The sequence below is a fragment of the Phodopus roborovskii genome, unplaced genomic scaffold (genome assembly GCF_943737965.1).
Source record: "Phodopus roborovskii unplaced genomic scaffold, PHOROB, whole genome shotgun sequence".
NCBI classification, from domain to species: Eukaryota; Metazoa; Chordata; class Mammalia; order Rodentia; family Cricetidae; genus Phodopus; species Phodopus roborovskii.
Window position 1 is genome coordinate 11,047,940 of NW_026126448.1, and position 16,490 is coordinate 11,064,429.

Sequence of the window (16,490 nt, forward strand, 5' to 3'; positions counted from 1 at the left end):
TTTCCAGCCCTTTTCCTTGGCCAGTTCACTTGATTTGCTTGTGTTCAGCTTCCCATACTGAATGCTGGCTGGATAAAAAGAGTAAATGATAGTGAGGAATAAAAGTGTATTAAGCTCCACTGTGTGCTGGTGCAACATTAAGTATCTGCCACTCATCATCTCCTTCAATCTTTACATGAATTCTTTAAGATAGGAATGGTATCGTCCCAGTTACAGAGGAAGAAAGTGAGACTTCGTATATGTAGTTAGAGGTGCCTGTGGTCAAACCTGTAGTTAGTGATAGCATGAAATCCACAGCCCTGAGTCAGTGTCACTTAAGTAAATGAAAGGGAAGGAAAGGGACTCTGGGCAGAGGTGACTAGACAGGTGGGTTTGGAGAATAGTGTTAATTGTTTCCATGAACACGGGAAAAGGATGAGTGAGAAGTCCTGGTACAGGAGACATAGTGTGTGAGCTGCTGCAGGGGAGAGGCGGTAGAGTCCTGCATCACTTGACACTTGGCTGATGATGGACCTCATACATTCAGGTGGTTCCACAGGATTAGATAGTCTGGGTACAGTTTAGTTCCTGAAATTACACTTTGTGATATTTGCTAGTCTAAGGGACACTTTTCACAGAGCGTGTACTCCTCCTTAAGATGCAATTGTAGGGACCTGGAGAGATGGCTCTGTGAGTAAGAGCACTTGCTGCTCTTGCAAAAGCCCCTGGCTCTGTTCCCAGCACCCATACCAGATCTCTTCTGTAACTCCAGTTCCGGGGTATCTGATCCCCCATGGGGCTCCAGGCATGCATGAACTGCACAGCCATACACAAAGGCAAAGCACTTATACACATAAATAAAGACCAATTTTTAACAGACATAATTGTAGGGCTGGAGAGAGATGTTTCAGGGGTAAGAGCATGCACTGCTCTTCTAGAGGTCCTGAGTTCAATTCCCAGAAGCCACATGGCAGCTCACAACCATCTGTAATGAGATATGGTGCCCTCTTTTGGCGTGTGGTCATACATGCCATCAGAACACTGTATACATAATAAATACGTATTTTTTAAAAGATATCATTGTAGAAGGTCAAGTGGGATGCATGTGGATATTTGGGAGGGGAAGACTTGAAGGGCAGCGCGGCAAGGGCAGGTCCAAATGCTAAATAGCCTCTTGCCTCAAGGATGGAAGATGCTTGGGTTTCACTGATGGCCCCCCGGAAGATCAACCTCTTATGTTGATAGAAGGAGGGAGGTAAGAGGAAAGGGGAAGTTTACAGGGTACAGACAGCTCCTCTGGAATTGGCAGTGGGAAGCTAGAGAAGAAGGAGATGGAGAATTCCGGAGGAGGCTGGTTCAGGAAAGATTTTGATGTGTTTTCACATGGCAAGGACCCGTTTGTCTGTGGAGTTAGAAAGGACCAGTCAGAAAGGACCTAGTAGTCGGGTGGGGTCCTGGCCAGGTCTGCAGAACGGTGAGCCCTGTCCCTGGAGGCTAGAGGATCCAGACAGGCCTGGCTCTGTCGGTTAACGGACGGGGCTGCCCATCAGGAGGAAGGTGTTGATCCTGGAGGGCAGGGTGGAAAGGAACTTCGCTGGTCTTCTGCCTTTTCACAGAGAAAGCGGGTCATCGTAATTGGTCCGGCATCCAGGGACGCTTCTAGAACTTCCTAGCTGGGGCTTCCAGTCAAGCCCAGAATGAGGTCCCAGGGTGGGCGCAGAAGACCCACCCCTGGCCGGGCGGAGCTGGACACCTCCTTCCCGCAGTACTCTCAGGTGACAGGCCTGCGGGTCCCTGCTCCGCCCCGCCGCGTATTCAGGGAGGTCCGACCCGTGGCTCAGAGAGCAGTCCCTGCTGCCCGTGCGTGCGTGGATCCCGCATCCTTGCTCCAGAACCCTCCGCTCGCCATGATCCTCGCTCCCGCGCCCCGCAGCTTGGTGGTTCTCCTCCAGGTGCTGGGGCTTGCCCTGGCTCAGATCGTAAGTCCCTCTGCCTCTCTGGCACCGGGGTACTGGGTGTAGAGTCTGGGTTTAGGATCCAGGAGTTTTGGGACCTGTTCTACTCTGTCTGTAGCTCCAGGGGAAGCTGAGGACAGAACAGCTGGGAGGGTGCACAGGACACGCAGCGGGCAGTGGGCAGTGAGGGGAGATTGACCAGCCCTGGAGTCAAAGGGACCCTGTCCGGGGATAGTCGGCCTTGCCTGAGACAGGCAGCGTCGGGCAGGAGCTGGCGCAGGGTCCTGGCAGCAGGGAGAGCCCAGGTGGTGGCGAGACAATGGTGGCCATTCAGTAGACAGCGGAGCCTCCGCCCCCGGAGTCTCCTAAGGGGCCCGGGCTCCAGCCAGACTTCTCTGTCGCCCCACTGTGTCTCCTCTGTATGGCTTGTGAGCTCCCGTCTCAGGTCGGAGGAGACAGCTGGGGGCTGGGAAAGGGATGCTCCAAGTGGCACCTAACGCGCCAAGAGGAGCTAGCGTGGGGTGCAGCTCGCCTGTGGGGTGCCAGCCTGGCACTTCTTGACCCGGGGAGGGCACCTGGCGCCAGCGGGACATCTTTCTGACTCGGGGCTGGCCTGCTATGAGGACCACCTCACAGAGGACCAAGCAAGAAGAGTCCCAGCTTCCCTTCCCCACATCTCCCTTCTCTGCGGACACTTAACCCGCACCAGGGGAGGAGGGAGAGGTGGCCGTTCACCGCTGTATCTGTGGTTGGTTAGAAAACAATAATAGTTCAAAGTGCCATTCATTGAGGACCCGGCACTGTCTCCATCATCTGTGATCTGAACGGAACGGTATCTTCATCTATTTCCCACCACGACAGTGCAAGGACAGACAGAGTAGTCCAGGGGAAGACTGGCCGACCCAGGATGCAATGGAGACTTCATCATTCACTCTGTGACCACGAACCTTTACTCTTTCTGTGTGTGTTTCTTCACCCTCCTCCTGTCACCCCTAATAGTACCCCCTACAGTTCTGAATAGTTCATAAAATAATGAGTGTGATGACGCACAGTACCGGGTACACAGGAGCTGCTCAACAAACTCCCCATGGAGTTTCCTTGGGGAATTGCTGCCCTAGTCCCCTTCATTTTCAGGGTCTCCAGCAGCCCCTGGGAGCCCAGTTCTGCTCACTGTCTGAGGGCTGCACTCTTGTGTGTGTTTTCAGAGAGGTCCACCGGGAGAGCGGGGTCCTCCAGGGCCACCAGGGCCACCGGGAGTGCCTGGTTCTGATGGCATCGACGTGAGTATCTAACTTCAGACTTGAACGGAAGGAAGGCTGTCCACAAAGGAGAACTTTGTGAGCACGGGGTGGGGGATGCCTGGAAGTTTAGCACCCCCTGTTGCCAGTAGGCGGCGCCTGCAGAGACCACAAGGAGCCCGTTTGTTCAGTGAAAACCCCAAACCAGCCCTGCCTGAAATGCGCAGTCTGTCATAGCCACCCTGCAACAAGGACCTGCTGTTCTGATGCCGGCCTCAGCTCACAGTGCCCCCTTATCCCCCTCCCTCCCTTCCTCCTCTTAACCCCTCACGCAGTCCCCCGACACACTTTTTTAAGGTAACTGGGGAGTCTCCTGTAGACTGCTGACCTGCTGGGGCCGCACTCTGGTCTCTTCCGTTTGCTTTAGCTTCTCGGCTTAGAATCGGCTGGGCTTGTTCTCTGCTCTCAGTGTGCTGAGGGTTAACTGCCTCATTCCAGAGGCTCCCCCAGGAGGTCGGCTGCCTGTTTACCGTTTGGACAGACTTCTATTCAGTCTGGTGCCCCCACCCCCAAACGCAGGGCGCTGGGCCCCAGCCAGGCTCTAGCTGCTGCATGCTCCGGAATTCCCGGGGGCCTCTTTGGGGCTAAATATGACTCCACAGCCATGCCAGTCTCCCACCAAGGGTCCTTTGTCACATGGGAAAGAGATCCTTTTGAATCTACCCCCTTGCCAGCCCCCTTGATCCTTGCCTCTGCAGCAGTCTCTGGCTTTCCTGACTGAGGGCTACTACTCATTTCCCTCCAGACATCTCTAAACGCCCATATTATTATTTATTTATTTTGTCACTTGCTTAAGGCATTAGTTCTCCCAACTAGCTTGAAGCCCCGGGACTCATAGCTAGTACCTTACCAATGTTCCCATGTCTAAAATCAGTTTGGCTAAAATGCCCTTCTCAGTCGGCTGGCTTGGGGTTGATGCACTTATATTGATGTTGATGAACTTATATTTGTTTTGTGTTCATTTAACTTAGACAAGGTTTCTTCACGTTAGGAAATTCGCTGTTAGACTAGGCTGGCCTTGAACTGACAGTCTTAACACTTGTCTCTGCCTTGGACTAGGACTAAGGCTTATGCTAGCTGAAGTTTGTTTTGAGCAAAGGAGGCTGTTTAAAAAAAAAAGTGCAAATCTCAGCACTAAGGAGAGAGGAGCAGGCTCTGGGACCATCAGTCAGACTTGTCTACACCCACTGGGGAAGCATGAGCCATAGATGCTGTCTCATTAGCTTATATCTTGCAGGGTGACAAGGGGCCTCCAGGAAAAGTTGGTCCTCCGGTGAGTGCTTTTTTTTTCCCTTCCACCTTTGCCTCTTCCAGTACTTGCTGTCCTCTGGCTAATGTGTTCTGCTTCTAATTTCAAGGGATCCAAAGGAGAGCCTGGCAAGCCAGGGCCAGATGGGCCAGATGGGAAGCCAGGCGTGGATGTGAGTACCTGAGGCTGGAGAGAGTTTGATTCTGGATTCTTCACACATCTTGTTAGAAGGGTAGCAAGATGATAACTCTACGGCCATTCAGGCCTCATTTCATACAACTGTGAGCTCATCCTGACTGGAAGCCTTGGGGCTCTGGCAACAAGAACGCAGAGAGGGACTTTACTTTCTGTGAGGTGCAGGATTGTCACACTTGCTGCAGGTATGAGGACTTAGTCTCACTTTTCTGGCCTCTGCCCTGCCTGATCCCCTCTGCAGCTCAGGGAAGGAACATCCAGGGACCTCAAAGCCACAAACTCCTGAGAACTGACCATCTCAGTGAGGTGGGGACAGTTATTTAGTGGAAGTATGTGGGTGGACTCTGAAAGATGGGTGGGGGTAGATGGGAGGAGGGAAGCCTCTTAGAGTTGTGCCTACTTTGTTGATTCAAGGGGTGTGACCAGGGCTGCCTGACAACAGGGTCTCTTTAAACTCCTCATCCATACCTTGTAAGATTACAAAACATACTGCCTCACTCTGGCTTATGTCTGCCCAGAGAAGAGTGCTAATTCATTTGCAATGAGAAAATGAAGTCTTTCAGAGGTTAGCAAGAGCAGACATCAAGCGCATTTGACCTGTCCAGATCCAAGTCTGGGTACCCTGGACTCGAACTGTGAGGAGCGAGGCTGAACCCATAGGTCCAGGTCATTGAGTCTTAGCTTCTAGTCTCTCATAGGAGGGTAATTGGGTTGAGAGTGCTAGCATCACAATTGGGCGTGGTAGCACACATCTGTAAGCCCAGCACTCAAGAAGTGGGGAAAAGAGAGTCAGAAGTTCGAGGTCACCCTTGGGAAGTTAGTGAGTTGGAAGCTACTATATCAACAACACAACAAAAGGATAATTGCCAGTCATGGTTGTGCATGTCTTTAACCCCAGCACTCTGGAGGCAGAGGCAGGTGGGTCTATCAATTTGAGGCCAGCCTGGTCTACAGAGCAAGTTCTAGGACATCTAGGGCTACACAGAGAAACAAACCCTGTCTCAAAAAAAAAAAAAAAAAAAAAAAAAAAAAGAGAGAGAGAGAGACAAGTAAATAAATAAATAAATAAAAATTTTAGGGGAGAATAATTGTTTTGTCTACCTCCCAGGATTCCTTTGTTTGTTTGTTGTTGTTTTTTGAGACAGGGTTTCTCTATAGCTTTGGAGACTGTCCCAGAATTTGAACTCACAGAGATATGCTTGCCTCAGCCTCCTGAGTGCTGGGATTAATGGTGTAAGCCACCACCACCAGGCAAGGATTCCTTTAAAAAACAAACAAACAAAAAACAGAGAAAGGGGAGAAGGGAAGTTAAGGTCCCCAGGCCTCCAGCAGTGTGGGAAGGCTAAAGAGGCCCCTAGACTTACCCAGTAAGGGCAGGCATACCTCAATGATCACACCATCTCTTTCTTCCCCAGGGTTTAATGGGAGCCAAGGGAGAGCCTGGTCCCATGGGGACCCCTGGAGTCAAGGTAAGTGGCTCCTGGGTGCTCATTGAAGACAAATTGAGGTCAGAATTTGGGGAGGGGGTATGGACCCAAGAGGCTCCAGGCTCTGAGTTGCTCCCATTGTTCCTGCAGGGTCAGCCTGGGCTCCCAGGACCCCCTGGTCTGCCCGTAAGTAGCACCTGCAAGGGTGTGGGGGGACCCTCTGGAGGCTGGGAGGACCTGTAAAAGGGAGCCATGAATCCAATGTCCTTTACTTCTATTCCAGGGTCCTGGTTTTGCTGGCCCGCCCGTAAGTTCTAGGGGGTAGGGCAGGGAGCTAGGGAAGGAGAGGAGGAGGGCTTCTCCCATCTTGAGGAACAACCTGCATGCTGTGTTGGTGCCATGAATGGGCTGCTTGATGAGTCTGGAGTAGTCTGGGCCTCATAGCCCCACAGCCCAGTCTCTGGAATTGTTTGGAGAGTCACAGTGGGGAAGAGACTTTTGGTGCCTGTCCCTACCTTCCTGTCTAAGGTATCTGACCCTGTGAGGCATCCCCGACAACCGCCTCTCTGCCCGACAGGGACCACCTGGACCTGTGGGCCTCCCTGGTGAGATTGGAACTCCAGGCCCCAAGGTGAGCCTACTGCCCTCTAATTTTATGTCCTGCATGTGGAGGCTGACAGTCGGGAGCAGGTTTCCTGGGAGTGTCCGGCCCACAGGGAATTCCTCCAGGCCTGGGGCAGGACCCTCTCCTGCTGAACCTGGGACCATGGCTAGTCTGCCCGGGTGCCTCAGGGCTGGTGCCACCTGCCAGTCTCCTGGATGTCCTTACTGTGGCAGCTCTCTGGAGGTGCCCAAAGGGCAGCATGGATGGAACAGTGGTAGGAAGAGAAGGAGAAGCAGGGATGACCTGGGACTCTGTAGAGGATGCCATTGTGATGTGGGTGGGCTCTTCTTGCTTCCAGGGGGATCCAGGACCAGAGGGACCATCAGGGCCCCCAGGACCCCCTGGGAAACCGGTAAGTGTCCCCAACCATCCTAAATGGCCTTGGGTCCTGAGGAAGTGGCTTGCAGTAGGGATGGGGCAGGTCATGTCTTATCTTATATATCTCCTCTCAGGGCCGACCAGGAACCATCCAGGGCCTGGAAGGGAGTGCAGATTTCCTGGTGAGAATGGGGTCTGAAGAGACTGACAGGGTTTTCTCCTCTGCCCCCCCCCCCAGAGTTTTCAGTGGGAGATGGGGAGGGGAGTCTGAGAAGCATTTCCCAGCTGGTCCTGGCCAGGCAAGAGACCTTATAGAATTTTCTTTCCAGTGTCCAACCAACTGTCCCGCTGGTGTGAAAGGACCCCAGGGGCTGCAAGGAGTGAAGGTGAAGGGGTGGCTTGTCCTGGGAGGGTGGAACAGGTGCTTGAGGGGACCTGGGGTTGAGTTCCCTCCTTCCCTTCAGGGGCATCCAGGCAAACGGGGGATTCTGGGTGATCCGGGTCGCCAGGGGAAGCCGGTGAGTATAGGAACTAAGGGCCAGGGATGAGTGAGGGTTATGGGGAGACAGCCCTACAGGCATCTGCCCCATTCTTCATCCCTTCCCTTGTCCCTATGGATCCTTGAACTGGGAGGCAAGAGGTCAATGTTACACACCAATGTCCCCTCTCCCTCCTTCTCTCTGTCCCTCCCTCTCCCCCCTTCCCACTCTCTCTCTAGCTTTTCAATACATAGTTTCTCTGTGTAACAGCCCTGGTTGTTCTGGAACTCACTCTGTAGACGAGGCTGGCCTCGAACTCACAGAAATCCACCTGTCTCTGCCTCCAGAGTGCTGGGATTAAAAGCTTGCACCACCACTGCCTGACCCAATGAGTCTCTTGTTGAGTCCCTTTTTCATGCGATATGGGACATCTTGGTTATTAATTGCCTTGTCTCGCTGGCTGGCTGTGTTGGAAAAGGTTGCTGTTGTCTGCTTGTCTTGTATTTGCCTGCCAGTCTGACAGCTCTTCCTTGCTCTTAGGGCCCCAAGGGAGATGTGGGTGCCTCTGGAGAGCAAGGCATCCCTGGACCACCGGTAAGAAACACTTCACTGTTATGCTTTCTATCACCCCAGCAGCCCTTTAATGGGACCATTCACCTGCTTTGGCCTCTATGAAAGAAATCTGTGTCTGGCTGGGAGTGCCTGGGTGGGGTGAAAAACTGAGGTTGGTTGCAGGGATAGAGTGAACAGGACCAAGGCTGCCCACCAGATGGCCTGGCCAAGGTCCAGGCCTGCCACTGTTCCTGAAGTGGCCCTGGGAGGGTCCTCTCTACATCTGAGCAACTTTGTACTACACAGGAGATATGGACACTCTGCCTACTTCAAAAGGGGCATTGTGAAAAGGGGTGGAGGTAAAAAATGGCTGTTGTCTTCACTGCTGTTTATTTGTTTGTTCTCAACAGGGTCCCCAGGGCATCAGGGGCTACCCAGGCGTGGCAGGACCTAAGGGGGAGATGGTGAGTTTATGGGTATCCTGTAAGAGTTGCTGTGACCAGTGTTCTAGCTTTCAGAGTCCAATCAGGACTGACCCACATTCTGTTCCTTTCCCCAGGGTCCTCGTGGCTATAAAGGCATGGTGGGCTCCATCGGCGCTGCTGGGCCACCGGTAAGTCTGCTTCTGTCCCCAGGCCACACTCTGGAGGTCCATGGCTTCAAAGTGGGTGCTGGTCTTCATGGGGTCATGTGACTTGGACTCTTGCCTCCTTCATGTCAGGGTGAAGAAGGCCCAAGGGGGCCACCAGGCCGAGCTGGGGAGAAGGGGGATGTGGTAAGTTCTCAGGTACCCTTTGTCTGGCCAGAACCCTGGAGAGTGCCGGGAAGGGTTTGTTTCCATGTATGAGTGCACACATAGGCATTTATGCATGTGCCTAGCAGTCTGTGTGGGGTGACTTCTGTGTGTGTGGGTGGGTGTCTGATGATCTGTGCTGAGAACTCAGTTAGTTTGCTATGTTTACTAGAAGCCTTGGGATCCAGTCCTGTTAGCCACTGGACCCAGACAATGAAATTCCAGCAAATTAACCATGGAGCTAATAGGATTTGGTCTAAATCCCAAGGCATCTATCACAATCCCTTAACTCTTACTTTCTTCTTTCTTCTCTCTCTCTCTTGCTTGTTTGCTTTTTGTTTTGTTTTGTTGTTTTTATTATTATAGGTCCCTTTTCTGAGCAGGCTTTTTTGTTTGTTTGTTTGTATTGAGACACAGTCTCTCTACATAGTCATGGCCGTCCTAGAACTCACAGAGATCTCTTTGTCTCTGCCTCTTTAGTGGTGGCATTAAAGGTGTGTGCCACCACTTCTTGCTTTAAAATCACAGAAAACTGAGCAGAGTGTGGGGCTTGGGAAGCCTGAGTGGTTGCCTGGGGAAGGGGAGTCATTTTCTTCAGGTTGCAGCCACTAGTAAGTTGTCCATATTCTAGTAAATAATTCCACCTATGCCCATACAAAACAACCCTCATCAAACTCAAAAGGGAAAGCGATGGACTGAGTTCAGTTCCTGGAACCCACCTAAGGTGGAAGGAAGGAAGGAAGGAAGGAAGGAAGGAACTAAGTCCACAGAGTTGTCTTCTGATCTTCACGCAAGTGTGTGCATGCACACACACACATATTAGAAATAATAACACCAAACAGACAAAAAGGCATGAGAATAAGTGGGGAGTGGGGGTTGGTGACAGAGGACATTAGGATTGCGAATGCCCAAAATACATTATGTACATGTATGAAATTGCCAAAAAAATTTTAATTTTTAAAATAATTTTTAATTTTTGAAATAAAAATATATGAGCTTGGCATTGTGGTGCACACCTTTAATCCCAGAAGTTGGAAAGTAGAAACAGGTGGATCTTTGTGAGTTCAAAGCCAACCTGGTTTCTATAGAGTGTTCCAGGCTACTTTTATCTACATGGTAAGACCATGTCTTTTAAAAAGGGGGCTGAGGGCTGGAGAGATGGTTCAACCATTAAGAGCACTTGTTATGCTTCAGGGGACCTACGTTTGAGTCCCAGCACCCAGATGCTAGCTCACAAGCTTTTATAACTCCAATTCTAGTGGATCCAATACCCTCTTCTGGCCTTCTAGGGCATTTTGTGTACATGTAGTACAAAGTTACATTATATTTAGGAAGAGCAAGGCCATTTGTGGAAATGGTGATTTCAGTGGCTTGGTGAAACATTATGTACTTTCTGTGTCACTGCAGAGTGTTAATTGGTATACTCCATTTGAAGGACACTTTGACAGTGTCTGTAAGATTCTCTATCTACTTTGCAGGGAAGCCAAGGTGTCCGAGGACCCCAGGGGCTAACAGGCCCAAAGGGAACAACTGTAAGTGATCAGAGTCCAGGCCCTGTCTCTGGTCAGTTTGTCTGCATTCTAGACGGAGAGGAAACTTGGAGTCTCTGTAACCTGACAAATAGGCTTTCTTTTCTGAAAGTTTGTTTCTTTACCTGCAAATAGTGGGGAATCCCGAGCAATTGAGCAGTCACCCACACCAAGGAAGGGTGTGGCCTGCCCCTCCCACACACCCCCAACCCCCCACCCTGTGCTCTGCTGTTTCCTGGAGTGCCCAGAGCTGCTCTGCTTGTACACTGCAGCTGTCCCAGGGGCTCATGTCACCGGGCGGGTGGCTTGGTCCCATGGGTCTTCCCATTAAGAGCCTCCCTTAAACTTTCTTCCTGAACAGGGTCCTCCAGGCATTGATGGCAAGGATGGGACCCCGGGCATACCTGGCTTGAAGGTGAGAGTGAGGAGCATTGGCGGGGCTGGGCAGGGTCAGGCCTATTCCAGGCCAGTGAGCTCTCTGACACTAATCCTAGAGGCTTCAGCACCTGCAGCTCTCAGAGTGTTTCAGTCATGTCTTCTTGCTTCTGGATCTGTTTCCCTGCCCGCACATAGGTGGGAGCCATGGGCCCCTCGGGTTGGGGCTCTAATTTGTGTTTCTGCTTGCTTGTCTCTCCAGGGCAGCGCAGGACAGGTGGGGCGGCCAGGAAGCCCAGGCCACCAAGGCCTAGCTGTGAGTATCACCTAAAGCCAGGAGGGCTTCCACAGGCAGCTTGATCTTCCTGGGCCTCCGAGTGCCAGCCACCATGTTGCCTGCCTCTGTGTGAGGGCATGAGAGGCTGAGGAGGTCAAACTGCACCTGAGTTCTGACCCTGTCACCATGTCACCTCATTTCCGTCTGGGTGGCTCCTGGCCTTGAGTAGGCTGCTTCATCATTTGGACAATTTTGTTTTCCAAAACAGGGTTTCTCTGCGTAGCGTTGGTTGTCCTAGAATGCACTCTGTAGACCACCAGGCTGGCCTCGAACTCACAGAGGTCTGCCTGCCTCTGCCTCTGCCTCTGGAGTGCTGGGATTAAAGGCCTGCACCATCACTGCCCAACTGCAGGGGCTTTTCTATTTTCAGATCACTAAGCCTTTGCTGGTCTCTGGCCTTCTTGACTCACCTTCTCATTTCACAGACCCCTCTCTCCTCCACATTTCTGGAATTTAGCCTGTGAGTGCCCATCCTCCACCCCCACAAGGGCACAGCCTGCCAGGGCCTGTGTAGAGTTGTGTTCACTGTATACTTTCCTCATGGACATGAGGCTGATAGACAAGCCATTGTCCTAATCCCACTCCTCTCCGACCAGGGCTCATAGCAAGGGTGAAAAATAGCCAAGCTCATGATACCATGGCTGTATCTTTGGTTGTTTAGCTCCCACAAGGAGGAAAAATCTGGATCTGGCATGGAGGCAATGTGACAAGTGCGCCCGTTTCCCCCTGGCAGGGCAAAAACCAATACCAACTTTTTTTCTTTAGGGTGTACCCGGTCAGCCTGGGACGAAAGGAGGCCCTGGAGATAAGGTGAGGAGACCCCTCAGCCAGGAGACTTGGTTCTATCTGAACAAGATTGTGAGGCCCAGTTTTCACCCAAGGCTTGACATAGCGTAAAAATGAGCGGAGCGCCTCAGGACACACAGCCACCACCTTGCCCCTCCCTCATCCTGGCTTAGTAGAAGCAGGATGTGGCCTGGAATCAAGAGGAGAAACAAACTCAGGAAAAGCAATGGGGCCCAGAAGATTTGATCAAAAACACCCAGCACCCAACCCTGCTTATTTGGTTGATGACTTTGTTCAGGGTTCCTGGACCTACCTGAGGCTCAGGGTTGGTCGGCAGCTCCTAGCCTGACACACAAGAACTGTGTTTTCCTGCAGGGTGAACCAGGCCAGCAGGGCTTCCCCGGAACCTCTGGTCCTCCTGGGAAAGAAGTGAGTATCCGTCTCTACGCTCCCAGGAGGTTTTGGTCCTTTTAGGTCTAAGGTCAGGCAGGCCTGACCTTAGTGTAGGGCCAAGGTGAGGCTGAGGGATGGAGCCCAAACCTGGGGAGTGTCTTGAGTCTGGCGTTCCTTCCCACCGAGGGCACAAGCAAGGCTCTTCTGCTCTCTGGGCCAGCCTCCTTAATTGAAGCCAATTAGCTGATCCAAGGATGGAGACAGCTGGGCCAGGGGTGGAAGGAGGGACCCACCAGGCATGCTGCTCACTATCCATTCTTCTCCCAGGGGGAGCCAGGGCCTCGAGGAGAAATTGGTCCACAGGGCATCATGGGACAGAAGGTAAGCTAGCCGTCCTTCCCCAAGGATCCTTGCAGCAGCTGGCACTGGATCCTCTCTGGCAAGGGCTCAAATGAGTATCTGTGAAAAAGAGTAGTAAGAGGGACCCCTGCTGGCGACAACCAGAATGGATGGCACTTGTCCTGCTAGAGTCCTGCCTGACATAAAAGGCTGGCCCTGCTGAGAGCCCAGACGTGACCTCCTTTTTCCTTTTCAGGGCGACCAGGGTGAGAGGGGACCAGTAGGGCAGCCAGGCCCTCAAGGACGACAGGTGAGCATAGGCCAGCTCATGGCTGGGGGTGGGGGTGTGGGATGGGGGTCACAACTGGTTCTTTAGTTTACTTCATTGTTTTGTTTTCCTGCCACCTCAGGGCCCCAAGGGAGAGCAGGGTCCCCCAGGAATTCCAGGACCCCAAGGCTTGCCAGGCATCAAAGGAGATAAGGTACCATCGGGAGCTGGAGAACACCAGTAGTCCGAGTCTGGGATGCGGTGGGTGGGCCATGGGGTTGGGTTAGACGATGAGGAGCAGGGAGCTAGGGGGCCTCCCTTCCCGGGAGAGGACATTTCGCTATGCCCAATATCTTTTCCCAGGGTTCCCCCGGGAAGACCGGGCCCCGAGGCGGAGTGGTGAGTACCAATCAATGCCCCAGTCTAGCTACAGACTTGTCGAGTGCCTGGGGCACTGAACACACCTGCAGACAGACCCTGCACCTCTCCGTGTCGCAGCACTTGACACGAGGTTCTCTTTCTGTAGGGTGACCCGGGGGTGGCCGGCCTCCCGGGTGAGAAAGGAGAGAAGGTGAGCGGGGCACGGCAGTGGGATGGGGAGTCGAGGAGCTGGTTCGTGTCCCTGTCACTTCTTGAACGTGCTCTTTCTGCAGGGCCAGTCAGGAGAGCCAGGGCCCAAGGGACAGGTGAGCCCCTCCCTTTTCCCCTATACTGATGCCATCCCCCTCCCTCTGGCCCCGCCCTTTCCCTTCCCCCCTACTTTCCCCTCCCTCTGAGTGCCTTCTTGCTCCACACGGTCCCGGTCCCACGGCAGCAAGGAGTCCGCGGAGAGCCTGGATACCCTGGCCCCAGCGGGGATGCGGGCGCTCCAGGTGTGCAGGGCTACCCCGGGCTTCCCGGACCCCGAGGACTGGTGGGAGATCGAGGCGTGCCAGGACAACCTGGAAGACAAGGAGTAGTGGTGAGTGGACCCCAGGGCTAGGGTAATCTCTAGGAACGACATCTTTTTGGTGGTGCAGCACATTGCTTAAAGCTGGGAGTTCTCAGAGGTCCTCTGGCTGCTCAGAGACTGGCCCCAGATCAAGAGAATATTGTGGCACATGCTCAAAAATGCTGGGATGCGGCCGGGTCGGCGGGTAGCAGGAGTGGTTGGATCTGGCAGCCAGGGCTTCTTCATGAATTGTGTCCTTTGCTCTCAGGGCCGAGTTGCCAGTGACCAGCACATCGTGGATGTGGTGTTGAAGATGATTCAAGGTAAGGGACAGCCTACAGGCCCTCCCCACAGCCCACTCCAGTATCTGTTCATCCTTCACCAGCTTCTGCAAGTGAGGGTCTGGAGCCCTGGGTGTGCATTCCAGCTCTGCCTCCAGGAAACTGTGGGACTTTGGATAGACTTCCATAACAGGGCCAAGGGAAGGAGAGGCTCGATGTTGGCCTTTTCTATCTGACCAAGACATCAGGAGACCCTGTCTTCTCCAGGCTCACCTCAGACCCTTCTCCCTTTCCCTCCCTTCAGAGCAACTGGCAGAGGTGACTGTGAGCGCCAAGCGGGAAGCCCTGGGTGCCACCGGAATGGTGGGTCTTCCAGGACCTCCAGGGCCCCCTGGGTATCCAGGCAAACAGGGACCCCATGGGCATCCAGGCCCTCGAGGCATTCCTGGCATCGTGGGAGCAGTGGGTCAAATTGGCAACACTGGGCCCAAGGGTAAGTGCTACTTCAGAGCTGGAGTTGGGCAAGGGGATTGGGTCAAGGGCAGCTTGGTACATAGTAAGTGCTAGTTCTTTGTTGTTGTTGCTGTTTGTTTTGTTTTGTTTTTTCCAGACAGGGTTTCTCTGTAGCTTTGGAGGCTTTCCTGGAACTCACTCTGTAGACCAGGCTGGCCTCGAACTCACAGAGATCCACCTGTGTCTGCCTTCCCAGTGCTGGAACTAAAGGCGTGTGCCACCACTTGGCTAGTAAATGCCAGTTCTTAGTACACTTTCTTATAATATACCTTATCTAATACATAATCCCAAATTTTACCTGGATCTCCCTTTATCTAACCAGTCCTCTGTGGTCATTTACCAGTAGTATACTGACACATAGATGTGTAGAAAACAAGTTAGATAGTGGAAGAAATTTTTCTCAGTTTGATAAGGCCATTCCTTTTTGTCTGCAGGAAAGCGTGGAGAGAAAGGTGATCAAGGAGAAATGGGACGTGGGCACCCGGGGATGCCGGGGCCCCCAGGAATCCCAGGTAAGACCTTGGTCCTGTGCAGCCACCCTTCTGTCTCTGAGCTTGGGAATGAATGCTTTGGGGTTTTCTGCATGGAAGCCTGGCACCCAGCCAAGCTGGAGCACCTAGGAATGTCTGGGAGCGTCTGGCTGGGAGCTGGCAGCTGGGATTCTGAGTCGGGCAGTATCTGTGATTGATAGTCCTGGCCTAATTTCCTCTGCCTGAACAATCTCCCAAGGTCTCGCCTCCCCTTCTCACAGGTCTTCCTGGCCGGCCTGGCCAAGCAATCAATGGCAAGGATGGAGACCGAGGATCCCCAGGGGCTCCAGGAGAGGCTGGCCGACCTGGCCGGCCAGGCCCAGTGGGGCTGCCCGGTTTCTGTGAGCCTGCTGCCTGCCTGGGGGCTTCAGCCTATGCCTCTGCTCGCCTCACAGAGCCTGGGACCATCAAGGGGCCGTGAGCAAGCAACCAGGACAAAGCCTATTTATTAGCATCCTGGGTCCCCTCTGGCACCAGCCCAGGAAGCTAGATTTCTCATGACCTTGTCTGGAATCCAGGGGTCCTGAAGACAAGTTCAGTGAGGGAGGGGCTGGGGAGAGAGACCATTGGAGTAAAGGTGAGGCCAACAGAGCAATTGGAACAGGGTGGTCTTTCTCCCCAGAGTATCAGCCATCCCTCATCCATGCCTTTCTGCACTGGCCATCCTACCCTCCGGGCAGGTATACTGAGGCCTCTGATGGTCCTCCTCCCATTCTCACTGTCGGACTTATTTTTACTGAGTGTCTGCTGAGGGTGAGGACCCTGAGTTGGCAATCCCAGGCCAGCCCCGCTATTGCCTTTCTGCCTCCCATCCGAGTATTTAAACACCCACCTCCCTTTGTTTCTGGCATCTGTTTTCTAGCCCCCTTTGCCCACATTCACTCTGGCCTTTGTGTAAATAAAAGTTCCCAACTTGGTTACAAACTGACTTCTTGTGGATGAGGATGAGAAGTTGTTGCTAGATCTCCACCGTTTGGGAAAAGTGGCTAAGGGCTCACAAATGGGAGGAGAGGTCTGGAGCCTCCCTCCATTGGGGCACTTTAAGTCATGAGCATTGGGAAGCAGGCCTGTTAGAGACACTTCTGAGACACTTCTGTGGTGAGAACCTGAGGGTCCAGGCAGGGTATTGATCCACCTAGTAACTTTGGGCAAACCTCTTAAGTGTCTTTGTATAGACTTTGTATGTAAGGGCTTAGCCATACTGTACGTGTAAGAGTAAACCATATCCGCTGGGTTGCCAGGGACATATCTCTGTCTCTCTTCCGCCCTCCTCTACTCTCCCCCTTCCTTTATCATTTC

At 52.9% G+C, this 16,490-nt stretch overlaps 1 protein-coding gene across 1 annotated transcript; it reads left to right on the forward strand.

Annotated features, from left to right (window-relative positions):
• Positions 1–1,529: 1,529 nt before the first annotated feature.
• Positions 1,530–16,115, forward strand: Col9a2 (collagen type IX alpha 2 chain). The gene is made up of 32 exons (XM_051188703.1): positions 1,530–1,958; positions 3,140–3,214; positions 4,470–4,505; positions 4,591–4,653; positions 6,092–6,145; positions 6,254–6,289; positions 6,387–6,410; positions 6,681–6,734; positions 7,066–7,119; positions 7,220–7,267; positions 7,415–7,471; positions 7,550–7,603; positions 8,105–8,158; positions 8,527–8,580; positions 8,676–8,729; positions 8,838–8,891; positions 10,388–10,441; positions 10,800–10,853; positions 11,076–11,129; positions 11,916–11,960; positions 12,312–12,365; positions 12,657–12,710; positions 12,925–12,978; positions 13,079–13,150; positions 13,300–13,335; positions 13,463–13,507; positions 13,590–13,622; positions 13,751–13,897; positions 14,136–14,190; positions 14,453–14,641; positions 15,096–15,173; positions 15,413–16,115. Exons 1-32 carry the CDS (start codon positions 1,677–1,679, stop codon positions 15,610–15,612), a joined length of 2,277 nt encoding a protein of 758 aa, XP_051044660.1. The 5' UTR covers positions 1,530–1,676; the 3' UTR covers positions 15,613–16,115.
• The last annotated feature ends 375 nt before the right edge of the window (positions 16,116–16,490 follow it).

Coding starts and splice junctions, on each gene's coding strand:
- Col9a2 (XM_051188703.1), top strand. CDS start 1,677: ATGAGGTCCCAGGGTGGGCGCAGAAGACCCACCCCTGGCCGGGCGGAG. Junction 3,215..4,469: donor CTGGTTCTGATGGCATCGAC/GTGAGTATCTAA, acceptor TATATCTTGCAG/GGTGACAAGGGGCCTCCAGG. Junction 10,854..11,075: donor CGGGCATACCTGGCTTGAAG/GTGAGAGTGAGG, acceptor TTGTCTCTCCAG/GGCAGCGCAGGACAGGTGGG.